This window comes from Pelmatolapia mariae, linkage group LG22 (assembly GCF_036321145.2).
Source record: "Pelmatolapia mariae isolate MD_Pm_ZW linkage group LG22, Pm_UMD_F_2, whole genome shotgun sequence".
Taxonomy (NCBI): domain Eukaryota; kingdom Metazoa; phylum Chordata; class Actinopteri; order Cichliformes; family Cichlidae; genus Pelmatolapia; species Pelmatolapia mariae.
In genome coordinates, this window is record NC_086245.2 from 11,719,239 (window position 1) to 11,747,192 (window position 27,954).

At 39.2% G+C, this 27,954-nt stretch overlaps 2 protein-coding genes across 2 annotated transcripts in view; both read left to right on the plus strand.

Annotated features, from left to right (window-relative positions):
* Positions 1 to 2,015: 2,015 nt before the first annotated feature.
* LOC135933717 (probable thiopurine S-methyltransferase) lies at positions 2,016 to 6,980 on the plus strand. The gene is made up of 9 exons (XM_065471856.1): positions 2,016 to 2,121; positions 3,159 to 3,304; positions 4,044 to 4,136; positions 4,266 to 4,413; positions 5,299 to 5,345; positions 5,429 to 5,503; positions 5,679 to 5,764; positions 6,032 to 6,076; positions 6,235 to 6,980. Exons 2-9 carry the CDS (start codon positions 3,207 to 3,209, stop codon positions 6,351 to 6,353), a joined length of 711 nt encoding a protein of 236 aa, XP_065327928.1. The 5' UTR covers positions 2,016 to 2,121; positions 3,159 to 3,206; the 3' UTR covers positions 6,354 to 6,980.
* Positions 6,981 to 20,832: 13,852 nt separating this feature from the next.
* sdc2 (syndecan 2) overlaps positions 20,833 to 27,954 on the plus strand; it is a 43,397-nt gene continuing 36,275 nt past the window's right edge. The window contains exon 1 of the mRNA XM_065470567.1: positions 20,833 to 21,248. Within this exon, the coding sequence (XP_065326639.1) occupies positions 21,189 to 21,248 (60 nt within the window). The 5' untranslated portion in view covers positions 20,833 to 21,188. The remainder of the gene's footprint in view (positions 21,249 to 27,954) is intronic.

Below are 27,954 nucleotides of genomic sequence, written 5' to 3' on the forward strand. Positions count from 1 at the left end.
AGAGCTGATTGCATAAGTGTGCACATCCTTAGACCAGAAATTTAATGATGCACAGCATTTGGTCTTCCAGGGTACACACCTGCCATCAGTGAAAAACATTCTGATTAACTCTAAATAAAGCTGTACTACTGAGAGTTTCCCGACATTTACTCAGTTGTCTGCTAAAGCCGTGGTTCATTGAGAGCTTACAAAGCATCAAAGAGATCTCATTGCTAAAAGGCATCAGTCAGAAGAAGGGTACAAAAATATTTCCACAGTATTAGATATACACGTACCACAGAACACGGTGAATGCAGTCATCAAAAAGTCGAGAAAACATGAGACCATAATGACATCACAACAAACTGGACATCCCCCAAAACTGATGAAAAGACAAGATGAACACAGCGAGGCTGCCAACAGACCTACAGCAACACTAAAGGAGCTGCAGGAATTTCTGTAGTGATTGAGTACTACACGTGGCAAGAATCTCCTATATTCTTTAAAATCTCCACATCAGGACTTGCAAAATGGAAAGGCTTTTCTGACAAAGAAAAAAACATAACAAAACAATAAAACACAGTTTCCCAAAAGTATGCAGGAAAATGTGTTATGGTCTGATGAAACCGAGGTTAAACTTTCTGGACATGATTCCAAAAGGCAGATTTGGCACAAAAGTAACACTTTACATCACCAAAAAAAACCCAAACAAACACCATACCCACGGTGAAGCATGGTGGTTTTCAGTATAATGCTTAGGGGTTGCCTTTCTTTAGCTGGAAGTGAGGCTTTAGTCAAGGTAAAGTGAGTAATGAACAGTTCCAAATCCCAGTCACTTTTGGCCCCAAAGGTGCCTGCTATAAGGTTGAAGATGAAGAGGAATTTCACAACATTAACTCCAAGCATGCATCCAAATCAACAAAAGAATTGCTTCACTGGAAGGAAATTAAACTTTTGCAGTTTCTCAGGCAGAGCCCAGACCTCACAATCTGACAAAATTGGAACACATTTGCAAGGAAGAGCGGGCAAATATTGCAGAGTCACAATATGCCACGCAGATAGACTTCTACCGAACAAGTCTGAATGCTCTGAATTTGTTTAAAGGTGTACTTTTTTTTTGTTTTTAAAGAATTTATTGTGTGCTCATTGCTTAACATTACAAAACCCTGGCATTTCAACAGTTGTGTGTACACTTTTTATGACATTGATACCTTATGTATCAATGTTAGACTTCAGCACTGATTCAGTGAAATAAGACTGCAATCCTGTTGATCTTTAGTTGTGTTTTCCATTTGTTTCAGTACTAACCAAGGGTCCAAAAGTAATTAAAACTCACCATCAGTATTCAAGGCTCATTCAGTGATATTTAGATTGACAATAAAGACATCATTTTAACATAGTTTCAACTAATGTTCTGCTATCTGGGTTGTTTTAAAAAAACGTTAGTGCAACATAAAATGAACTAAAATCTGATTTTGTGAAACTTTTACATTTCTTGGCAAATAATTGCTTATTGTTATAATAGAAGCATATTTCCATGATGTCAAATGTAGCTGTTCACCTTAAAAAGGTTTTTTCTTCTTCTTTTAACTTACATTGAGGGGCAGGGATAACTCAGTAGGTAGAGTGGTTGCCCCATGATCGGAAGGTCGGGGTTCGACTCCACTGAACGGCTACCCTGAGGGACCCCTGAGCAAGGTACCTTCCCTACACACTGCTCCCCGGGCGCTGCATTGGTGGCTGCCCACTGCTTTACTGGGTGAATGGGTTAAATGCAGAGGAGTAATTTCCATACGGGGACTAACACATACACATTACATTAAAAACTATATTCGAGACACTGGCTTTTTATTTAAATTTGTTGGGTTAATTTGTGCAGTGATTTTAAAACTTGGGGTGTTACATACAGAGCAGTTGAATGGCTCTATTTACATAGAATGCTGAGATGTCCCATTTTTCTGATGTAACTTGAATGCAACGCCAGGCTCCTCCCAAACCAGAAGTAAAATTTGTTTAGGGCTCTAGTATTTTTTTATTTTTTTTTAAATGTACTCTCAAGCAATCCATTCTTCCTCGTACTTTTACTCTGAGAGAAAGTCTGCTGGTTGTTAAACAAAAGTCGCCTCAGGGTTAAGAGTTCAGGTGAGCCACGCTGCGTTTATTGATGGAACCGTGTGTAGGGTCTACCGGTGCTTTGCTAAATAAATATTAGCAGTGTTCATTCAGGAAAGGTACGCTTTTGGTTTACAGAAAGGTGGATTTTTTTCGTAAATGAAAGTGTTATGTTTGGTAATATTTTAACGATGTAAATCAAAATAACCGTTTAAAGCAGTAAAACTGAGTTTTTACAAACTGAGTTTTTAGAAAGATAAGTGTAATACGTTCTTTAAACGTCATAGTTTATTTTATAGCTTGACAGCAAACTGGAGCAGTTATGATAAAACCATGAGAGCTAGAAGGTCCCGAAAAGTGATTTCCAATGTTTCTATGTCTGATATTCTTTGCTTATGATAGTAAAAAGGCTGTTGTCAACAATATGTGTATCTATAAGAAAGGGATATATATACAGAATACATCACTTTTTTTCCAAGTATCATCATGACTCCATTTTTGTACCGACTCTGTTGTACATTATAATCAGTCAAAGCCTTTTGAGAGAATCATCTTATATTTGCCCTCTTGGTCAGATGTCTCTTGAAAAAGACAGTTTTACTATTAGTGGCATTTTTTATTTTATTTTTTTAATAAATGAAGGATATTTAAAAATTTATTTTACCAAAAACTGCCTTGATATTTATTTTATTATTATTTATTATATTTATTCATCATTCATGAGAGACATGTTTGACTGATTTAGGACTAAGAACTCATTTACAGTTTTGATAGTGCAATCATTTGTTATTTATTTGCTTACTTTTTGGCAGATGACCACTTTTTGGCACAAAACTGTGGACACTACAAACAGCTTTATGGCTAACTGTGACTGCTCTGGCTTTAGCTGATTACTTACCAGTAGGATCAAATACTCTTTGGTCGGGCTTTTTAACCTTGCATGCATTGTAAATACTCTCTAAAGGCACATGTGTATATGTAGTAATCCTGTGCGGATCATCCATTCTCATCCCGTCTCCAGCTACATGAATGCTTTTCACTAACAATTCTTTTTCTCTTTGTCTAAGTGCCCTTCTTTATCCCCTTGTGGTCGGGCTAAGGCAAACAGAATCAGCATGCTTGGCCAGCAGGCAGATTGGATCATGGCCCTCGGTGAATGGGAAGAATACTGGCAACGGAACGACATTGGCTTCCATCAGCCCCAAGTGCATAAGTAAAGACCCCACTTTTATCTACCTCAGTGGCGCAAGAAAGAAGAAACTGTGTCCCGAAATACTTTCAGAAAACTAGTCCAAACAAGTTGCTTATTTACCAGGTACTAAAGAATTATCAGCAAGACTAAATTAGTCCAAAGGTATGTAGTATAAAGCAAGGTTAAGGGCGTGTTGAGCTTAAAGTTTTACCTGGCTAAATCACCATAGTAACTTATCCTAAACACATAACCTGTTCGGGAGCAGGTTGTGTTCTGAGTTTCAGTTTAAAATAATGTGATTTCATTGATTTTTTTTTTAATTTACAGCATGTTTTAATCTAGATTCTCCAATGGAGGAATACATTTTATATGTTACGTCTCAGGTCTAGGAAACACTTATAAGGATACATTTTTGCAGGACAAGAGTCGCATGAACTGTGAAATGCCCTTTTTCATATTAGTGCACTCCTGAAGCAGAAAGCTGGCTTAACAGATGGCCTTGATAACCATTTTCAAGATATCTGTTACCTCCAGCTGAGGTTCCAGGTTTTATTGAACCAGCTAAGACAAAGAAACCCTGGCTCTGGTGAACTTTGTTCGTAGAATACCCCTCAGACATCACCACCTTAATAAGAGATGGCCCTTTTTAAAGTTAGTGCTTTCATAAAGTTAAGAGCTTTAAAAGATGTAGATATACTTAGTGAAATACAGAGGAATGTGTGTTTTGCTGTTATTAGATGGGGTGTTTTGTTTTCCACAGGATACTAAAGAACAATATCGACAAAGTTCTCAATGGACGAAAAGGAGTTCGCTTCTTCTTCCCTCTGTGTGGGAAAGCAGTAGATATGAAGTGGTATGAAAAAAATCTTAGTAAATCAAATTAAATCTGTCACTTTTAGTGTCACGTGTCATCTTTGCTAAACAGAAACAGTGCTGATAAACATAGTAACATTCTCAAATTCTCTTTTTTCGTGATTCTCAGGCTAGCAGACATGGGCCATTCAGTGGTTGGAGTGGAGATTTCTGAAAAGGCTATTCGTCAGTTTTTTGAGGAGAACAACATGACGTACACTGAGGAGCCTGTGCCTGCTATACCTGGAGCAAAGGTTTACAAGGTTGGTGAACTTCATGTGTGCAAACACGACCACTAAATGATGTAAAGCCAAGGTAGTCAGTGTTATTGCTTCTCAGCAATTCAGTGTATTTAGATACTGCAATTAAACCACTGCATGCTAGTTTTTTATGGCGATACCTGAGTCTACCTTAGATATAAGCTGCTTGCATAGGAAATGATGTGCAAGCAGCATGCAATCAGGAGTGAAGTGGTTTTCATTTTGCTAAGTAATTGAAAAATTTGATATGCCTTCACATACAGCCAAGTTTCTTAGATAGTTAACATCCTTATTTAAAGGAATAAATAACATTCATCACATCAGATCAGCTGTGACTTTGCTCCTTCCTGCTAGAATGAGCTGCAACACAGCTTGAGGTTTGAAACACTCATTAGACTGAAGTTTCAAAGCTTTATTTAGTTACTCATAACTCTAACGATATTTTTGATTGTTGAAGTGAAGAAGGCTTTGGTGATGGGTGGTTGTTTTTTAGTGAATTAATGATATTGAGTGCATGTGAGCAGCTCTCACATGCACGCTCTCACTTGCTTAAACCATTTTGATCTCAGTGAGACTTTGTGAATATTTATAAACACAACTCAGTGATTACTAAATCATACTTTAATCATGCTTCACTATTCTACTAATAAACAGAGCTGTATGACTAATGTTATTCTGCCCATTTAAAACCTTCAAATGGCAACTTATGGCATGGATGTTGTTCTGAAGGAACCGCATAATAGACAGTTCACGTTCTTTATGAATAATAAAGTTAATTGATTGAAAAGTTTTGAAGTCAGACTAAATTAAAAAAATGTAAAAACAAACAAACAAGCAAAAAAAATGAGACCAGACGTGGCCACAGTTGTTCATCCATGCTCTCTTTTTCTTTTTAGAACTCAGAGAAAAAACATCTCCCTGTATCAGTGTGACCTGTACACCTTCGCCTGGTGAGCAAACCACACACATGGTTTTATGCTTTTTAAAGTTTCAAATAACGTCTTTTAAAATGACTTCCTTTCCAACTTCACAGTTCAATTGAGGGCCAGTTTGGAGCAATTTGGGACAGGGGCTCTCTCGTGGCCATCAACCCAGCAGACAGAGAGAAGTAAGATGAGATTAAGGCCTCATTTTAAACTCTGGTAATGATATTTATTTCAAAATAAAAGAACTTCAATTTCTAAAATGTAAATATTATGAATGGGTATTCATTGTTTGATAATGTGTTATATATTGTATCCATACATGGATATTCCATGCCATGTTATTCTTTTATTTTGTAGGTATGCAGCTCTCATTATTTCTCTGATGGCCAAAGACTGCAGATACCTCCTGGAGACTCTTCTGTACAATCCTGATTTATATGAAGGTACATTATAACCTTATGTCTGCACCTTAAAGAAGGAATAACGGAGCAGGCTTGGAGAAAAATGAGTGAATATTGAAGGACCTGCTGGCATTTTATGGAAATGTGTTACTGTAGCTTGATTCCAACTATCTGCAGTCTTCCCATTGGCGGCAAATATTTCTGTTTAAACAAGTAATGTGAGGTGAAACCTTATGCTTTGCTTTGCATTTGGTGTGAAAGTTCCATTAGGGAGGTTTAAAGTTATTTTTGATTCTGTTCATCTGTTAGGTCCTCCTTTTTTTGTACCTGATGAGCAGTTACACAGTCTGTTTGGTGAGTACTATGAAAATAATTATGGCTGAGCATTTTTGCACACAATCATAAAACCACTGCCTAGAAATTAACCAAAATACAAGATGGATATGTGCAGAATTTGTTAAATTCTTTTTTCCAGAAATTTCCTGATTTTTTTTTTTTTTTTTAAATTTCAGGAACCAGCTGTGACATAGAGTTGCTGCAGTCACTGGATGCCATGACAGACCTACAGCGACAGTGGGGGCTGGATAAATTTACTCAAAATGCGCACCTCATCACTCCGAAGGGCAGCTAAAGACTAGGATCCCAGTTTGAAGAGCTTAAGAAAGCCGATCCTGGTGAAGGAAATCCTAGGGAGAAAAGTAAAGGGCTAAATGAGTTTTTTTCAGTTCCTGAAAGTTTTTAAAAATAATACTTTTAAATGGAACAAAATGTTTATAATACCTCAGTTATTATACACTTTAAATAAGTTAATAAATAACTTATAAAACATTTACAAAATGTGTGAGGGTTTTTTACGAGTTGGATAGCTGTTTTTGTTGTATTTTTTTATTAATTGTGTTCTTTTAGGACATACTAAAAATAAAACCATATATAGATTTTAGGGGCCTTTAATGTTATGACAACCAATCAAGTGGTTTTAGAATAAAGTGATACAGATCTGGTGTATTGCCACAAGTCAAAAGCTTAAATCCCAAGAGTCTTGTTGGATTTATAAGTAGTGCTAATTACGACCAGTCACATCTACAGCATCTGACGCTTTCGAATTTAATTGTGAGCCAATGGCCAGTTTTCAGGAGTCAACAATATAAATGATACTGGACTCTTTCCATGTCACTGTTTTGGTGTTATTTGCCTCACTGGTTTGTTTTATGCATCATTGGTACACTATAACATAAAGAAGGATGTGAATGTGGGACTAATAAAGGGTAACTTACATTGTGAAACTTTTCCATATTTTTTGGTGAATAAATTGCTTCTAGCCATGATATCAATATATTTCCAAATTTATTTACATCACTAAAAAAGAAAAATCTGATTATTTACCTTAAAAAGCTTCTCATTTTATGCAAGTCATTTGGCAAGTTTCAGACGTCACAGTTTGGTTTCTCACGTGACAAAAGAGAAATTCTTTGTCTCAAGAAGTTGGACCAGTTATCAAAGGCATGTGAGCTAGAAGCTTTGACTATCTTTTCTTGCAGTGGATTTGCACAATAGAAGATGCAGATTACTGCATCTGCAGTAATCTAACCTAATCTGCTCTGACTAACTACTGATTCTTTTGTGATCACTCACCCTTAGATAGCTGCAGCTAGGTCTGGTTTTGTAACATCACGTGTTCTCAGCCCTGTCTCCAGATATGAATGTTAAAGTTTCTCGCTAAAGTTCTCATTATATCATTGGTCTTAGTTCAAACTGCCTTTTGTATGCAAAGAGGGGTCATAGGAATGACTGTAGCCATGTCGGTATGCTTTGCCCCACCTGGAGCCTCATTTATCAGATGGACTACTGATGAATTTTGATAGCATACACGAGAAGTAGACAACTTTTCATGAACCTTTCTAACAAAGTGATTGGAATTATCAGCTAAAGATATGAGAAAATGCTTGCCAGGTATGTCATATCATAAAGAAATAACCACAAGTAATAACCGCTGCTGTTCGTGCTTTGCTGAGAGGCATTAAACACTTTCTCAGACCTGAAATGACCTTTTTTATTCATATACAAAAATTGTTTTTTGGGTTTTTACCCCCTCTCAGTACAATGGTATTTCTCAGTAAACCCTTATTTAACTTGATACTATAATATATGAGGTGAAATGGCAAAACACGTGCAATCAGAATATGCATAAGCAAAATTTACTTAATGCTAAATTCTGTAAATCAAGCATAAACACAACATTAGGAATGATTTTAATCTTAAATTCAAGTAGCTGTGATACATACATCAGTGGATGACCCAACAAAAAGCAAGACTGGGGTTGGACTTCTTGGACACTCCAAAGAGTGATTCGAGCTTATGAGATTCGAGTGCTCAGGAAAGCAGATACTGGGTAAAAACACAAACTCTTAGCCAGAAAAAAGAAATTAAATAGAAAATGGATATTCCAGAATGATTACAAAACACTCCACATATCCTCCTCTCTCTCTTTTTTACTTTTTGCACTATATACTATAGTACACACATTAATGCTTGACTTTTGAAAGATGTCCAAAAATGTACTGACTCTTTAGACCCCTGCAGTATATCTAAACACAACAGCAACTTGTATGTTCATTTTAAATATGTTTTGACCCTTTTTTTAATTCCAATAAACTGGGACTGGGGGATTTAATGGGGGTAATGCGGTTTGTTTTGGGGGCCAAATAACGTTCACGAAGCTCTAAACCCCTGAACTGACCTCGGATGAACACTGAAGCTTTAACTGTAGGAACATAAATCCTAACAGCATCATCGGGGAGAAAAAGTGATGTGTAAAACACCATGAACACCATTAGCACAAGGATATAATCTACTGATGGCCTTATGGGGTTATATTGTACGATTAAAATGCTTCTGCACGCGTATTAATCCAAGTTTGTTTGCTTTTGTGCTTTTACCGCTCTCCGGTCAGCTAATTGAAATCCGCATCTGAAGGCTCTGACTGCCTCTGACCAGCTTTTTCGCCATTGGCTGTTGCCTGGATACCGTGGCTAACATTAGCAAACAACAAACAGGAAGGAGCACAACGGAGTGAAAGCTTTCTAGGAAATTTGTGTTATAAAAAAATGACAAAATATTTAAAGGATACCAAAAATGTAAGTTACCACAAATAAATGGAAGAATTCTTAAACTTTTGGACATTTTTTGTAACAAAAAAGTGGGGCGGGGGATCAAATTTTACATTTCTGCCAGTAAATATTACCGCGCGGTGTCTGGGCTGCTCCCTTTTCGTCGTTAACCTTTTGAAATGCCAGACTCGAAACTCAATGTGTGTACTTTTCAGGTGAATATTCCCCCTTTAGGCCGCTGGGTTTGGAATGATAAATCTAAAAAGCTGGAGTTTATCAGGTGAGGAAAGCAAGGCAATACGCCACTAGTATACATCACCTGCGAACATGAGAAACTGTTAAATATCACAATGGTAAGCTTTTCTCTTCGTTTCTAGTTCTTACCCAAGAGAAGAGAGTGTTTTGACGGCGAGTCAAACCAATAACAACATTAAAGAGCTTCAGGAGCGAGCAGAGTGGTATGCGTGGGTCAAACAGTACCTTAAACTTAAAAATAAAAAGACTCTTCATTTATTTATTTATTTTTAAGTAATTCGTGATTTTAGGGAACTAACCTGCACATGTTCATCTCTGCTGTCTCCTCAGGTTGGCTGACATATTTACAATGAACCACAGAGGGCGCCAAAGGATTAGGAGCAGACTGAGCCCTGCTCATTTCAATGCGTACAGGTCCTCAGTGCTGAAGAGAGAAGGGGACTGGGTCACCATTGAGGATGTCAAACGCAAGTCCCACTATGATGCTGAACTAACAACACTTACATTGTGTTATTTGAGGGTCATTCTACAATTGGAGGACAGTTAAGGGTTCAAAACTTACATAAAAAAACTTTTACAAATATTTTTGTGTTATTTATTTAAGAAAAACAAATAATAAACCGTTTGTGAAGCTAAGGAATCAGAGCTACCCTTTTTATGAGATATTTTAGTTGCTGTGTGCTAATGCTTGACACAACCCTTAAGCTGCAGGAAAAAAATCCATCAGAAAAATTGCTACAAAATTAGGAGTGGCAAAATTTACAGTTTGGTATATCCTGAGAAAGAACAAAAGCACTGGTGAACTGGTGCAACGCAAAAAGAGCTGGACGTCCACAGAAGACAACAGTGGTGGGTGATCACAGAATTATTTCCATGGTGATGAGAAACCCCTTCACAACAGCCAACTAAGTGAACAACACTCTGTAGGAGGTAGGCGTATCAATTATCCAAGTTTACCATAAAGTGAAGACTGCATGAAAGTAGATACAGAGGGTTCACTGCAAAGTGCAAACCACTCATAAGCCTCAAGAATAGAAAGGCTAGATTGCACTTTGCTAAAAACCATCTAAAACCACCAGCAAAGTTCTGGAAAAACATTTTTGGACAGATGAAACCAAGATCAACATCTACCAGAATGATGGCAGGAAAAAAGTATGGAGCAGGCGCAAAACAGCTCATGAGCTAAAGCACAGTTGTCAAACTCCAGGCCTTTAGGGCCGGTGTCCTGCAGGTTTTAGATGTGTCCTTGATCCAACACAGCTGATTCAAATGGCTAAATGACCTCCTCAGCATGTCTTGAAGTTCTCCAGAGGCCTGCTAATGAACTAATCATTTGATTCAGGTGTGTTGACCCAGGGTGATATCTAAAACCTGCAGGACACCGGCTTTCGAGGCCTGGAGTTCGACACCCCTGATCTAAAGTGTACCACATTATCTGTAAAACATGGCGAAGGCAGTGATGGATTGGGCGTGCATGGCTACCCGTGGCACAGGGACACTAGTGTTTTTTTTGATGATGTGACCCAGGACAGAAGCAGCTGAATGAATTTTGAGGTGTTTAGAGACATTGTCTGCTCAAATCCAAATAAATTGAGATATTGATAGGGTGGCATTTCATAATACAGATGGACAATGGCCCAAAACATACAGCCAAAGCAACCCAGGAGTTTATTAAAGCAAAGAAGTGGAATATTCTTGAATGGTCAGTTCAGTCATCTGATCTTAACCCGACTGAGCATGCATTTCACTTGTTGAAGACTAATCTTTGAACTGAAAGGCCCACAAACAAACAGCAACTGAAAGCTGCTACAGTAAAGGCCCAAAAATGAGGAAACCCAGCATCTGGTGTTGTCCATGAGTTCAGATTTTCAACCAAGTATTAGAAATGAACATTTTATTTTGAGTTATTTCATTTGTCAAATTACCTTTGAGACCCTGAAATGAAGAGATTGTGTTAAAATGCTTTAGTTTCTCTAGTTTCTCACATTTCCATGCAATCTAAAAGTCTGCATTTCAACTGAATCTGAGTTGTTTCATTTAACCAAAATTTAAAAAAAATGGTCTCTGTCTAAATATTTATTGGCCTAACTGTATGTGCACATTTTTCTACCCATTGCTTTTAAACTCAGACCAGTCTTCACATAAAATGTCAAACAATGATTCATTTAGTTAGATGTTGATATTTTTACATCTACTGACATTAGATGGCTGTTTGTGATTACACTTTCTGTGTTGTAGAGGTGGCTGTCGGCTTGCTACAGGAGAATTATTTGCTTCCCATTCCTCTCCGCTTTCTGGAGTTATTGAAGTAATGAATTACATAATATGACCTCATCCATTCAGAACTTTTTTTTTCTAGGTATCATATAAAAAAGATCTCATTCTTCTGTGCCCTTGTCTTTGTGCAGGAGTGAGGAGCTCGATGAAGTCCTCATTACACTTCTTCTTTACCTGTCTTGCTTTTTTGAACATGAGACTCTGAAGAATAAATCTGTGCCTACAGCAGTGTAAGTAGAGTACAAGCTGGTAAATTCTACCTTTGCTTGAATCCTGTTGTATTTTACTTAGATGCACCTGTGTTGAATTCCAGTTCGTGTCTCTTACCGCTCTCTTTTTTTCCTCTTCGGCCCCTTAATGACCCTTAATGGTGATAGCCTGTCAGTGCACCAGATGATGGCGGAGGCTTGGGCCAAAAAGGAGATGGCTCAAAAGATGCTGGCTGTCTGGTACTTCCACCTAATGATGGATTTGAAAAGAGAACAGCATCGTCCATATCACAAGTGAGCAAACTCACTGAACAGCTGGTAGGCAGAGAAAGTCCTCTTTTCTCTGTAATGTTTTCACTCAGATGTTGTATACTTGTTATTGTATACAGATGTATTACTTATGATACTTGAACAAAAATACTTTCTGAGTAGCAGTAGTGAGACTTTCTTAAAGAGCCACTGAATAATATTTAGCTGAGATTATATTTACATCACAAAGTGCAGATTTAAAAATGTCTTTATATTTGTTGTTTCATTTTTCTTTCGTTTGTTATCAGCAGTGTGTCTGATCAAGATTCCCGAAGCCTCAGTAATGAAAACGAAACTGCACCCTCTTTTAATTCTAAGGGCTTAGATGTCAGATTATATACTTTTTTTAAGTTAGTTGGTCCTTTGCAGGCCTTAACATTATGTAAATGCAATCTCAGGTTTATAACAACATGTGTCATATTACACAGTGTCATTATTTATTTTACATAAACTAAACCCAAAATGCAGAAGCCATGTGTGAAAATGAAGTACAACAGTAGTGCTTCCAAAGGAATTAAGAAGGTAAGTAGCAGTCAAGTGCTGCTAATCGCTCGATTACTTCATCAGCAAGTGTGACCACCTTGTTAAAAGCCCACATTTTGGCAGTTTGCTAATCTGTAGTAACACAATGCCGGTGATGAAAGACATCAGTCATGATCTTAGAGGAAAAGAGTTAAGCCATTTCCAAACTATTTAAAGTCCATCATTCTACAACGAGAAAGATTATTCATAAGGAGAAAACTTCCAAGACAGCTGCCAATCTTTCCATTTGTGGATGTTTCAGCAGATTCACCTCAAGGGCAGACTGTGCAATTCTCAGAGAAACGGTCAAAAACCCAACAGCTACATGTTAGACCAGGGGTGGGCAACTCCAGGGCTCAAGGGCCGGTGTCCTGCAGGTTTTAGATGTTACCCTGGGTCAACACACGTGAATCACATGATTAGTTCGTTACCAAGCCTCAGGAGAACTTCAGGACATGTTTAGGAAGTCATTTAGCCATTTGATTCATATCTTGAAACTACACAACTCATTGTCTTATTTTATCTTTCATTAAAAATGACTTCCATCCTTGCTTAAGCTTTACATCAAAACGTGGATGAATTTTCCATTGTACATATATTGTGCTTGGAAGACACAGGAGTAAAGAGTCTTTAAACATGCATGTTAGCATTACAACTACAATACAGAAAAAGCGAGACACTATATAAAACATAAATAAAATCAGAATGAAATCAATCTCGTAAATTTTTATTTACATTTTACACACCGTCTCGCTTTTTGGAATTGAGTTTAAAAATATCAACTCTGGTTTTACTTTACTTAGACAGCCCATATCCACATACTTTCTTGCTTTAATTGGATTCAGGTAATAGGCAAATTTTAAAGAATGCTAACATTTTAATTTATTTATTCTGAAGATTTTAAAGGTTTGTTTGGATTTCTTTTCCAGTTTTCATGCTCATACATTATCACAGATTGGCCTGGTGTTGAGTACTGTTCTTTGTGGCGTTTAAATACATCAAATAATAGTTTTTTTTTAAATTGGCCAGGCAACTCACAAATCCTAAACCAAAAGGTTAGGCCCTATGCTGAAATCATTATGTCATTCATAGTCAGTCAATACCAGTGTGTTGTTAATACAAAGATCCTGTGTTTATTTCTAGGAGGCAGATATCGTCAAATAGAACAGAGTGGCTTCTTCATGCGGTAAGGTGCAATCATGACAATCTGCTGCACATGTTTCTCACATTCAAAGCTTACGGATCACCCAGATTGATATATTTTTAATGAGTGTTAGGAACTGTTCCCTGTGTCAGTTGTCTAACTTGTTAAAATCTGATGAATTTGGCTGGATGTTCTTGAAAGATTCAAAACTATATTGTCACACCTGTAGACAAAAATGGGTCCTTCAGCTGGTCAGGGTCGAGGCCAGTTCACCATCTGTGAATGCAGGCAGCGGGGAGCAGAGCAGAACCATACTGAGTGGTGGTTTTGCCTGGTGTCCTTAATGAATTAGTTAGTGGTAGGGGATGTTGATTCAACACAGGTGCTTTGCTTTGACAGGTTCTCGCTGGTATTTAGCCAGGTGGCTCGACAAGGAGAGCAATGCCACGCTAACAGCAGCAGCCTATTGACTGCTCAGTGTGTGACCTTTTGAACAGAAATAGCTATTGTGACCTTTTCAAAAACACAGATGACTAAGGTGCCACCTGGGGCTTTGCTCTGCGAGTAGGGATACTAAATGTTTGTTCTGTGAATACATGGACAAAATGTACGAATGCCTGCTTGATAAAGAACTGATTCGGTCTCCCTTTTTCTAGTGCTTGTACAGCTTCTTCTGCTACGTGGCCTGGGTGATGTTTGGCAGGAGGGACCTGAAGGACATCCAACGGGAGGTTGGACGTCTTTTGTACTCTGACTCGTTCAACATGGCAGTGAAGAATATGACTGACGGTGACTCAGGATCTACCAGTAATGGTTCAGTGGAGACAGGAGCAGCTCACTCCAAGATGAGACATAATAGTCTACTAAAACGAAGGTATATAAATGTGAAGTAAAGGTTGTTTTGAGGTGTTACTACAGACCCCTTGCATATTTTTATTTAACAGGTATTTAAAATGCCTTTGAGTGGACAAAAGTGTGGTAAAGTTATGCTCCTGATCACAATCCTACTACTGTGACGTTACCATTCCATATTTATTGTTTTCACCCACATGCCAGTCAGAAAAGGTTATAAAGCAGCACATGCAATGGCCTTGGTGTATAATTACAGTATTGCTGAGGTTTTCCCATTGAGTGCCGGCATTTTTACATGCAATTCTTTAAATATTTACAACTGGTGAAAACCAATCATGACTAGAGGGTAAGGTTAGAAATAAATTGTAGGTAAAAGGAGATCTTTATTCTGCTTTAGCTTGTTCCTAAATTCACTCTTTTAAAGTTTATTCCAGTGAATTCTTAGAAACAGACCAAACATCCAGGTTGTCATTTCTGTTCATCTACATTGCAGAAAAGAAATTGGTGCATTCACTCAGACCACCTGAGTGAACAGGGATGAATTAGAAATGGAAGGATGGTCAAAAATTCCCAGACACACTCCTAAACCTTGTGGAAAGCATTCCCAGAGATTTGAAGCTGTTAAAGCTGCAAAGGGTCGACCTCATATTAAACCCTATGAGTTAAGAATGAGACGTCACTCAAGTTCATATGTGTGTGAAGCAGATGAGAGAATACTTTTGTGCATCCCATGAAATCAGTTTCCAGATTTGCTATTTGGAAATTAGCGCCTAAACAATTATTGATTTTTAGTTTAACCATTAGTATGTGTAACCAGTCTTAACCTGGATCACCATATTACACTGCAAACAAGCTAATAGCTCGGACAATAAATTTGAGTTTGATGGATGCCATGTCTGACGTCTAACTGAAAAATGATTGATGTAGACAGATTCACGGCTTTGTCCAATAGGAGGGGACCATCTGACAGCCTGCTTTGTGTAACTCAGTTCTGTCGGACATGAGATGGGTAGTTTTGTAAGCTGTCAGAGGCCTGGAGCTCTTTCCTGCTGTCAGGTTGAAAGCAAACGATCAAAAGCCAGGCTTGAAGCTTGTTCTCCTCCTGAGGGTGGATGTACACAATTTCAAATGCCTTCATCACCCACGGAAAATGCTCTAAAACATCTGTTAGGTTATATATTTGTTGTGTTTTTTTTACTTTAGTATCAGCATCTGGATCTGGAAAGTCTTACTACCATAACAGCTTTTCTGATTAATCATGTCAGGATATGTATTTAAGTTTCCACCATAAAGATCATAGGTATATATGTATGTATGTCACATTAGTATGAAATGTGTCCTTTTCCATAATTTACACAGCTGTTGAGTAAATTATGTTGCTTGGATAAGCTTTCATATTCATTATGGCTTTAGTGTTGTAAAATATGTAAACGGATCCAGAGTTTGCCTTTCTGCTGTAAGCTGTGTAATTAAAATGTATTTGAGAGAAATGTGTCCACGCTGTTGTATGACACACACACAATCCTTCTCCTTAAATATACCCTTTTTACACTTGCATATTTCCCTTGGGGGTTTAAATATAGAATGTTTATTTATTCATTTATTTAAAATGCTCACCTGTTCTGTGATTTGCCTTTTTATCAGCACATCCCAAAGGCACCCACTCCTCAGCAGCATAGTAAATCAGCGATCCCCTCTGATGGTGTCTCTGCTGCCCTCGCCCAAAGAACAGTCACCCCATCTGTTCCTGGGCAGCCGAGCCAGGAATCAGATCCCGCTGAAGGCCAAATACTGTGACACCAAAGCCCTTATGGGGCAGCTCGACCAGCAGCTGGCCTCTGTCAGGTGATGTAGAACTTCATGTCCTTTGTGTTTTACTATGATGAGGGGGAAGATGGGTTGGTTTGACTACAGGCGTATCACAAACAATGGTCAAGGCTGTGTGACAGAACATGAATGTAGCTTATGGCAAGCTTGTTAAAAGTCACCCAGAAGACAAAGAGACGAGTGCTTCTGTCAGTGTTTCTTAAGTTTAAGCTCTGTTTTGATCCAGCTTATCTGATACCTACCTCTCCTCCTTACCTATTAGCAGGAGCTTAACTACTGCAAAAAAAAAACTGCCTTTGGTTGTATAAATAGTAGGGAGATGATGACAGTGTTGTGCATTTTGAGTCTGATCTGGTTAAATTAAGTGTACTTAGTTAAAAATTAAGTACACTCCATGATTCAGCAACTTTAACTGTAACAACAAGCAATAACTTATAATTTTAATTTTACCAGTCTCTCACATCATTGTTGAGGAATTCTGGCCCATTCTTCTTCTTTCTTGTTTATGCACTGCTCTCTAATGGCCCTGGCACAGCAGGTTCAGGTCTTGACTTTTAATAGGCCATTGCAACACCTTCATTATTGTCTTTTTCAGCCGTCTTGTTGTAGATTATTGCTTGAGATTATTGTCCTGTTGCATGACCCAGTTTCAGTCAGACAGCTGTCGGCCTCACATCTGACTCCAGAATACTTTGGCATACAGAGGGGTTCACGGTTGACTCAATGACTGGATGGTGTCCAGGTCCTGGCCACCCTCCAGGACGGGTGCAAAACAAGCCCAGATCAACAACCCTCCACCACTGTGCTTGACAGTTGGTATGAAGTGTTTGTGCTGATATTTTTTCATCAAATGTGGTACGACTGACTATGGCCACACATCTCCACTTTGGTCTTGTCTGTCCAAAGGACATTGTTCCAGAACTCTAATGGTTTGAGCAGGACAGCCTAAGCTTTGCTGCTGTTCTTTTTAGAGAAAATAGTTGAGTTTTTTTCCTAGCAACCTTTCCAAACAAGCAAACAATTGCACAGTCATGATCTTTAACATTTAACATGCCGACAGAGGTATGTAGAGTCTGAGATGTAGCTCTTGTTTTTGTTTTTTTTTTTTTGTCATTTCTCTGAGCATTACAGTCTGACCTTGGCGTAAAGTTGCTGGGATGTAGTGAGTAATCTTTCTCACTGTATAATGATGGACTCCAGATTGTTTGGACAATGAGCTTAGAAAAACAGTGGTTTATCTAACATTATTGCTGATGCCTTCCTCCTAAGGATTGTCTTAAACTAACAAAACGTCTGCTTTTACAGAGAGTCGCACTTGATCAGTTAATCAAGTCTATTAGATTAGCACCACCTGGCTGCTTCTGACCCTCGTAATTTTAATGTAAGCAGTGAGGATGTTCTTAGTTTTTCATAGGGCTGCATACAGTCCTGTGAAGACTTTCTTTTTTTGACTGTAACTGACTGACTGAAATGCAGGATGAAAATATTTTTTAAAAATGTGAAAAGGAAACCTGTAATCTTTAGGGCCATCTAATTAAGTTTTGTATTTGATCTAAAATGTGGAATAATTCATAGATTTTAATTATACAAATGATGTTCCTTTTTTGTTATAAGTTATAGATAATATTTCCTCCAAGATATCACTATTTTTTTTATTTTTAAAAAAATCTTTCTTTCATTTAATCAGGTTTGGGATTCTTGGGAAGCCTTTGGATCAATTCAGCCACAGTACGCTGATACCCTATGGACAACAGAAACCTTTCATGAGGATAAGGACAAGGAAGTAGACAGTGATGTTAATAACAGTGCAGATCATTCTGGAATCTGTGCTCAAGGTACCGAGTTGTCCTTCGTAGGAAACAAGTTGACGGCCTTTTCAGACATGGAAGCATCATCCACATAAAGATTAAAAACTGCACACTGAAAACCTTGCATACTGAATGACTTGCATGTGAATGTGTGTACTCTCAGTGGCCTAGCATCTATTTGCACATCACACAGGTAAAGAAAAGGCAAAGAATGAGGTAGAAGCTGAGATTTCAGTCTTTCATGTGTGGCTCATTTTCAAAAATCATATTCCTGGACTGTTATCATACATGCTATTTGTTGGGATATGCCTCTGAATATAAATCTGTTTAGTGCTTCCAGCTGGTGGTGCTGTTGAATAAAATATAATGAAATCCATAACACTTTTGAAGGTCTCCTTTCTATAGAATATGAAATATATTCAGTTCACATAGAAAAATAAAGCAAGTCGACCTCAGCGTGTTCATAATTCAAACTGGGTGATATGTAAAATTATGCATGCTTCACACCAAGATTTTTTATTTATTTTAGGTCTTTGAAGGCTTTCCTTCAGTTGACTTTGTCATTATGGGTCCTTGTGCTGTTGGAAACAAGACTCACAATCATGTGAACTAGTGCCACACTCACACACCACCCTAGCCAGGCTTGGAAGCAGAAGGGGCTTTGCCTTTGCCCTAATTGGCTGTGTAATCTGGGACACCAGGAGTAGACTTAAGCCCTGTGAGGATAGGAAAAAGAGAGCCTAGGAAGCATTAGGACGGGGGATGGGTCGCAGGATATAGTTTTAATTTCAAAAATTTTGAAGTGTATTTGATTTTTGCCCAAGTGCCTTTGACACAATTCAGTTTTCTTGCTTGTTTTTATTCAGGTCACAGAGGATGAATGATCTAAAGACAGGCACAGGGAGAACTGTAAAGGTCACATGCTACCCTTGTTCTTCTTTGGCTACCGTCTTTCCCCCCTGATGATTAATATCACTTTCCCTCTCTGTCTCCTCCCTTGTTCCTGTTGCCTTCCTCCTCCTCTAGATCTGTGTGGCTAATAACAGGCAAACTGACAGATACTTGACAGAGTGAAACCTGTCTTTGTGTAAAATTTGATGTTTAATGACAGTCAAACTATTTGGAGATAAACATTAACATTTCTGATATAAAGAATTAAAGAATTAAATCCCAGTATGCTTCATGATACTTTTCTCTTTAGGTTTTAATAAAGCCTAATTTAGTTCATGTAAACCATCACATGACCATTCCTAGAATTTAATTGTGCCCCTGAAACCTAAAGCCAATTTTCCAAAACACAAGGAAAAAAAGAATAATTAATCTACTGACTGTACACTCGCAATTCAGCACAGGGTAGTGAAATTAATTTTAATTCCATGCAAACAGCTGGAAATGGTTTAGTTTTAAATGACACTTCCTTCCACAAAATATTCTGGTGAATTATTTATGTTAGTGAGCAATTTGGAGTATATGGTGCTTATGTTACTGCAAAAGTACAAAACCATCTTCTTTCAGTAATGCCGTTTACCTTGATTTTCCTTCAGCAACTTCTCCCAACCCCTCAAAAAAAGGAGGGGTGATTGCTTGCAACTTTCTTTCATGCACCAACAAGCAGAGTGCCACTTGTGTCAGGTGGAAAGTGGAACAGAGTGTTGAAGCTCTCCATCTCAAAGGCTTCTCTTTGATACGCTCCGGCTCTGATTTTTACCACCCTTTGTACAAAAGTGTCTGCCACTGATTGAAATGTAATTAAAGCATACCACATTTGTCTAATAGCCTTTCAATAACGCTCAGGGAATCTTTCAAAAAAAGGTTTCCTTGGAATTTAGTTTTGTGCCCATGCTTTGTGCCTCAAATGGGCATTTTATTTCAGTATTTTATTTTGTTTTAATACGATTAGATGAGGGAGGAAAAAGCACTTAGTCTTGTGAATCTGAAGATGTCAGGATGTGTGTGTGTTGCCTCAGAGGCTTGAGCTGATGATTTGCAAACATAAAGAATTCACTAGAAATAACACAACCAGTGATGGTGCAATACTCTACCAAGAGCTACCTAACACTTAAAGACTTATCAGAACCAGGAACCACTCGACATACTTAATAAATCTGCGAACAAAGAAGAAAAAAAAGTGCAATGAAGGTGAAAGCAAACGTAGTTTTTCTGAATCATAAGTTAAATGTTTAGCCTTGCTTTTCATCACAAACTGCAGAATTACAGATTTAAGCTTCTAGAGAAAGTTGTCAACTCATACCAACAGGGGGAGACTTTGTCCATAGCATTATTTCCACCCATATTGTGAGCGGGTTTCTAACGGGCTGCTTTGCGCTTTATTCACATCAAGCCTGTTTACTGATCTCATATACAAAAATACAGCTGCAGAGGCTAATCAAACGTGTTGGTAGAACTACTGCACGACAAACTCGAGGCTTGATTGTAAATTGGCGCAGTTGCTGAATTAAACTGTGTAATCCTCATTACGGTGCAATTAAGGATTGTTACGCAGACAAGGAGATAAATGGCTCATTTAGCCGAGCCTTTTATCCTCGTGCAGAATTGTTATCCGACCTCCCGGGTTGAAATAATAGACAATAGTAAACTAATTAAAATAAAGACTTACTGTACACCAATAAAACTACACGAGCGATTTGTTGTGAGTGTCGTTACTGGCTTGCTTTTGGCCGCTCGTTCGCAAGTTCTCTCTGCGTCTCGCGGTGACTCGGTCGAAAGGAGCGCACGCACTCACCGGAGCGCCGGTAGCGACGTGCTCGCGCTTCTACACTTTGCCCCCTTCTTATGAGCGCTCGCGCGGAGGGAGAGCGAGAGCGAGCGAGGTGTCTCGTGCAGATTCCACTGACACACACCGGAGCGCGGAGGACCTCGCTGTTAAACCGTGCGCATTTGTACGGTTACATACATTTAGGCAGATTTTACACAGCAGAAAAAAAGAGAGAAAGAAAAAAAAAGAAGTGCCCGGGGTGAGGGGAGGAGGAATAATCAAAACGCAACACGTATCCGGTGGGATCCCACTCCTGAGAGAGAGAGAGAAGCGGCAGGAGTTGGGTGCAAGGAAAACGAGAGGGAGAAAGAAGAAGAAGAGTGGGGAAACATTTGACATTTCGTTTGCAACAACGCGTTTTTAACTCTCAAAGAGGAATTATGAGGAACGTTTGGATAATTTTGACACTCGGGCTGGTTGTTTTCCTCGCCGGGGAAACGGTAAGTTTTTAGGGGTTTTTTTGGAAAGCAAACTTAAACTACTGAGCATTGAGCTGGGCTGTGAAGGGGGGCGAGGAAGGAGACTTGGGTCCACGTAAAGACAACTCGCTGCTGTTTGTAGCTGTTAGAGAAATCCCGTCAAATGATTCTTTTTTTTTTTTCAAGCAAAAAAAAATTGTCTTTAATTTCACGGCAAATAACGAGAAGGGTTGTCTAGAATGATAAATCGTTGTCAGCTAATCTATCCAGCTACAATAAAGGCTACTGCTGCCCCTGTGCTCAAGTATTCACTTCCTTTAGATTTAAACCTGCCTTCGTTCTTATTTACCCAGAGATGCTCGGCTTTAGTCTTTCATACTTTAAATGCCGTTATACGAGCAAAGTTAGGCTGGAACGAGGGGTCACTAAACTGGCTACGAGGTGCTCTGTGCAGCTGTATTGCAGTGATTTCACGAGAATCTCTTAATCCCCATGGAGACAACTGTGCAGATTCATGCCCACATTAGTAGTTGCAAATGTCATCATGACTGGAGACTGGAGAACTCTGTTATCGCCCCCCCTCTTCATTTTGATGACAAGAATCATCTTAATGATGCTTAAAATCTCTGAAGTTTACCTTATCTCTTCCCAGTTTCAGGCTCGAGTAAGTCTCCTAACTGAGTGGGCATCGCCCTGCAAATTGGCTGGGTTGTTGGAATGACAGATTTTGGCACTTTTATGTGCAGCCTCTGTCATTATTGTCCTCTCCTGTTGTTTCTCTGTGGGTTGTGACTTGTCGCCTGGCACAGCGCCTCCTCCACTGTTAGAACCACTTGTCCAATTAGCTGATTCAGTCACTGTTGTTTTAATGACTCATTGTTTTACATGATGTCACCCCCAGAGTACTTTTTTTTTTTTTAACATTTTTTATTTTAATGTTTTCTCTGTGTCTGCAAGAAACCGTTTGAGTCTTCACCGTACTTTGACTATAGGATGCCAAGTTTTGTAAAGGTCCTCAAAATTTCAGTACAAGAGACAATTATACTCTTGAAAATGCACCAATCAGAGGTTTCTATTATAGACCTATAATAAAATTTTTGCTACATTTTAGATTCATATGAATAAAATATAATATCTGGCAAAACTTGTCACATAGTTGCATGCTTTTAAATCTTCATCAACTATTCATACACGCAGGCACACGCAGACTTTAACCTGATCATTACTGGCCTTCCTTTTATCAGTGTCCCCTAAAGGCCTTGATGGAAATTGACACGTGACATTGATTCTCAGTATTGGCACCGATGTTGACAAGTGGTTGATAACCTGCTTCAGGCACATCTGTCTGTGTGTTAATTACCCCACTACATCACAGAGGTATGTTGTAACACTTAGAGGCTTTTGAAATTTTAATGATAAAACTAACTGCTCCTGGCTTCAGAGAAGGAATTATATCACCACAGAGCAAGAGACAGGACTCTTTGTTACCCTGCAGTTCTAGGCGCCACTAGTGCCTCTTTTACTTATCGTGTTTTGGTTTGCTTTCCTGCTCACCAGCTTGCTTGCTGAGTAATTCTTTTACAGCAATCTCACATGTGAGGTCCTTGCACATGCTAATGAAAAGACAGGTTTTGCCAAACCGTGCTTGCGTGCGGTCGTCATATCTCTCAAAGATGATGTACTGAGTGTGGACCTGCGGGGGTCTGATTGTTTCCCCTCACATTTTTTCAAGGTCTGGAATCTCTGAGTTGTCATGTCGATCGGTTGGTCGATACGCTCTCATCCGAACAAATTGGTCAGACAATCCCTGGGGTTACTTTGATAAGGAGAAAAGCTCTACATCAATAGCCTTCCAGGATTAACCCATTATCTTTAGAGCAGGCTACCTGTGAAAACGGGGTGTTTGTACCCTTTAACACGACCTAAACATTTACTTCAAGTGAGTCAAAGTGTAAGGGGCATGATCGTAACAGAGCTGATTAGTGGCGAGTTTGCATGTTAACTTGTTTGCTTTCAGGTGTTCTGTGTTACATGCTTGAGTAACCTTTGAGTGTGAGCATGCCAGAATTGGTGTGTTTCAATAAGTTTGGTCTAAAAATAGTCTCGTAACAGCTTCAGGGCACTACCATTTGCCAGTAGAAGGTGGATGTAAACCCTCTGTCTCTCTTTTAGATGTAGCTCATCTAGAGTTAACATGCAATTGTTTTTTTGGTTCCCTTACAACTAGAGAAAGCTCAATTTCAGTCAGCCAGGATTGTCTTTATTGGCTGACGACCACTACAACCTTACCTTTTGTCACGCCTCTGCTTCCAAGTACTTCTGTGAACAAGGAGGATGAGTTTGAGTGAAGCTAGGCTATATATCCTCAGCCCACCCCGCTGTGTTTTGGTGCACACCACTCACCAGATGTTGTGGTCTGTAATTTGTGTCATGTTTTGGTGGGAAGCGGGGGTGTTGTTCACCTCCCTTTACATCTGTGATTTACGGGTGGGGGGGCTTCTGAGTACTGTCTCGTTCTCAGAAGGAATGACTTCAGAGGAGGGCTGGATATTGTGTGAGCCTCTCTTCCAAGGACAGTCGAGGAAAAACTGGAGTGTGATGGAAAAGGGGAAAGAAAATTGAAGGATTAAGGAGACAGAGCTACAGTGAATGGTCCGGTTCAAATTCACAGTATTTTGTAGCCACTGAATGGAAGATTTGACAGTTTTTATTTTTTTTCCTGGACATTTGTTGTAGACTTGCCCCATTCATGAAGATGATCTGGGGTGAAAGCTGTCTCATCTCAAAAGGGCAAGTGAGGCTGGATCCTATCCTCAAACAGACAAAAAGACACACCAAGCCTGAGCCTTAAGAATATTTCAAGGTTGAGAAGGGCAATGCAACAAATACAAAAACTAAAGATGAAGCCTTTGATGGCTTTTTCAGGGAGGGGAGAAAGTGCTGGCTCTGTACTGAAAAGGATATGTCATCTAGGTCCCGCAGCTGTATTCAAGATTCATTAAATGACTAAAATGACTGTTTTGTATCTGCTGCTTTGGTGGTAATGAAAGCAAAAACACAAATGTTAACTGACCTTCCTCTCAACTTAAGCTTTTTTTTTTTCCCAGACAACCTCAAACTACCAGAAAGACACAAATACACTCACACACATTATTCTTTCTTCGACCAAGAGCAAATAACTGACACTGTTATTACCTTGTGATTAGATTGATATGAAGGTTATGTTAATCTTGAAAACATATTTCTTTCATATTTCATTCTCATCGCTCTTAATGTTTTCTTTTTTCTTTTTTTTTTATCGTTCTCTCCAATGCAACTGAACTGAATGTGTTGCTTTTCTTTTTTTTTTCTTCTTTTTTTTGCACAGCACAAGGCTTTCAGGGCCTGAATGAGGTGTGTACACTCGAAATTTCTCTCCATTCACCATTGTTAACAGCAACGAGCTTTTTTTTTTTTAAGCACTTCATTTCCAATAGTCTTCATGATGAATAAGTAAAATGCCTGTCTGCAATGCATGGGCAAAATATTTCTCTTATTCAATCGCTACTCAATCCAGAGGAGAATATTATTAAAGGAGAGGACCAGCAGGGAAATATATGCGAGAACAGAAATGTCCAAATAAGGAGGGCATTAAAAGGTAGATAAAGCCAGTATTGAGAATAAAAATGAACACGTACAAGCAGGAGCCAGATGCTGTGCTGCTGCTGCAGCTTATCCTGCTGTATATTTAATGATGCTCTTTTATTTTGCATCAGTGTAGAATTCCTCAGTCTTAAATAATAACCAGCTCACAGGGAACTGCTTGTGTTTTGTCCGGCAGGTTTTTTTTTTTTTTAAAGCGGGGTGGGGGGCATGGACTTCTTATTTTTCTCATTAATCTGCCATTGACACACATGGGAGCGCAGAGTTTCTGAGCGCTGCAGAACATCCTACGTCCTCGCTAGTGTCTGACCCTTCAGGGGGCGCATTCACTCAGTCCCTGTCTGCCAAGCATTATGCAATCGCTAATGGACTCCACAGGAGGCAGGGGCTGCAAGACCACTGAAAGCACAACACCACCCCCACCCCCCACCACCCTTTTCCCTGAATCCATCTGTTTCCATGCATGAACTGTTGTTTTGTCACCATGCTGGCGCACAAGCATGAGTAGATAAACACACATGGTCTCTTGCCTCCCCCTTGTTGTTTCTTTGGGTCCCTCTTCCACATTGCTCCCCTCTTGCCACATCTCTGCCTGCACGGTCAAGAAGCTGTATGTCATTACCACTGTGTCTCAGAGTGGGCTGAGAACACTGTCAGTATATTCCCTCTCAGGCAGATGGAGAGAAATGAAGGAAAATGATATATATTCCTTTTTTTGTCATCCAAGATGGACTCATTTTTTTCCCCCTTCTTTCCCTTCCCTTAAGGTGTGAGAGCTTGTATTGAATTTGCTAACATCTGCAGAACGTATGTGTGTTTGAAAGAAGCTGCCTCCCTCCCTCCCTCCCTCCTCTCTCCTCCCCTCCTCTCCCTTGTTGATGAGTTGGAAGAGGCCTTTGCTTTGGCAGCGGCTTGTGCATACTAGTAGAGACTCACAAATAGTCAAACTGTGTTTACTGTGCATGTTTGTATGACCCTGTTTTTGCCTTTTTACATCCCGGTGTGTGTGTGTGTGTGTGTGTGTGTGTGTGTGTGTGTATGCAAGTTTATAGCCACATGTTTAAAATACACAGTCATCCCAGCCACCAGAGCATGGGGAAAACACATTAAGGTGATATGGCTACAGCAGAAATCAGTGACAGTAGTGCTAGTTTGTGTTGGGACACAGCCTATCTGGAGCCACAGCACTGAACAAAACCTTTTGCACGCACATGTCGTGATCTTTTTTGAAAATATTTAGACACAGAAAATCAGGAACATAACCCCCCTCTCCTCACCACCACCCGTGTTCCCACCCTTTTTCTTCCCATTTTTCTTCGGTTTAATTAGCTTAGCAAATGGAAACTTCCTTGGCAGGACCGTGGTTGAGGGGATTGTGGCTGTGACGAAGAGAAATGGGGGGGGGAAACCCTGTGTCAGGACGTCTGTTTTCTTCCTTTCTTTTTTTAACTGCCTGTTGCTTTACCGTTTAAGTCGTTAGAAGGAAAAACAAAGAGAGATCAAAGAAAAGGAGTAGGGGAAGAGTTTAACCCCATCTCTCTCTGTCTTTTTCCGCCAAGACAGCCAGGTCCTCTCTGGAGTTTTGCTATGTGAGGTGTGTAAAGTGTCTTGTGCGGGACTTGAACCATGTGGTGCAACAGTGTGCTTCTAATTTTATAGGTTTTGTTTGGTGAATGCACGGCTTGTTTTAGGAATTTGCCCATACTGTTTATTTTGCCTACTTCCATAAAATACAATTTCTGCTTGTACATTTTTCTTTTGCTATAAGGAGATGATTTTAAATTGCATATAATATAAAGGTCTACTAAGCCTCCAGCCAATCACATGCCAACCAGTCCAGGAATAGTATTGCCAACTGGTTAGGGAATATGTGTCTTTTCCTTCCCACTGTCGCCAAAGTGCTTGCTCATAGGGGGTCATATGATTGTTTTTCTCTGTATCTATTATTGTACGATCTACTGTGCTATATAAACCGACTGTTGTTGCGATTTGGCGCTTTATAAATAAAATTGAATTGACTTGAATACATACTTTTGTGGGTTGCAAGAAGAAGAAGAAGTTTTGTACCAAAAGTGATTGTTTTGATAGTAAGCAGATTGCCCAAGTTACCCATAGTTTGCATGGATGATGCCATCTTATCTGCAGAAACTCACCATTTACTCTCTGAGCTGTAGTGCTGCATGAAAAATTGTGACGTAAACTGGGAAATGAAAATTTGGTGAGTAGTTTGCAAAGTCAGGGTCTTCCATGTAAACTGCAATTGACTGCAGGAAATTACTAGTGAGCGAGACAATTGTAAGTAGGTTTTTGTTGCAGTACCATATGCTTTTTGCAACCAGTTTCATATTAGCAACTGTCACTGACCTCCAGCAACCACTTGCCAACTGGTTAGGGAATATGTCTTTCCCCTACAGCTGGTGGTTGCCAGATGGTCGCAGACGGGTGTCTGTGTTTGTGTAATTGAGGCCTTAGGTGATATATTGAGATTGCAATGATATTCAGGCGGTTGTTAAACATAAGTATCTGTTGAAATCAAGAGTGTTTATAGAGGACAAAGCATAGAAAAATGAACAGGATTTATACATTATGCTGTTCCTGTTACTATAATTTGGGGATTCTGACATTAGACGGCCTACCCTTTGACTTTAACTAAAATAAAGGCTTTGCCTTTTAAGTTGTATTAAATATCATTAGTTTAGATTGTGGTCATTTCAGGTTTTGGTGGCTGGCTTGTTAAATGATGAAATGAAATCAAATGCAGCTTGTGACGCTGTCTTGCCTCACTTTGTTCTGGTGTATGGACAAATGTGTTCCATGTGTACACTATCCAAATATGGTGGATATATGAAGCCATGACGTCAGCTAGATTTTTTCCATCTAACTCCGAAGATTGCTATGGAAAACAGCACGGCACATTTAATACATCTGTGCTCACTCATATTTACGAGCGCGCTTTATCGTTTCTAAAAGACTCCAAATTGATATCTGCACTGGCATTTTTCCAAACAGAAACATTTCTGCTTTAATGTCTGGTGTTTCCATTATTTCCCTCCTCTTGAGTCAAAAGAGCTCTGAATGAGCTAAA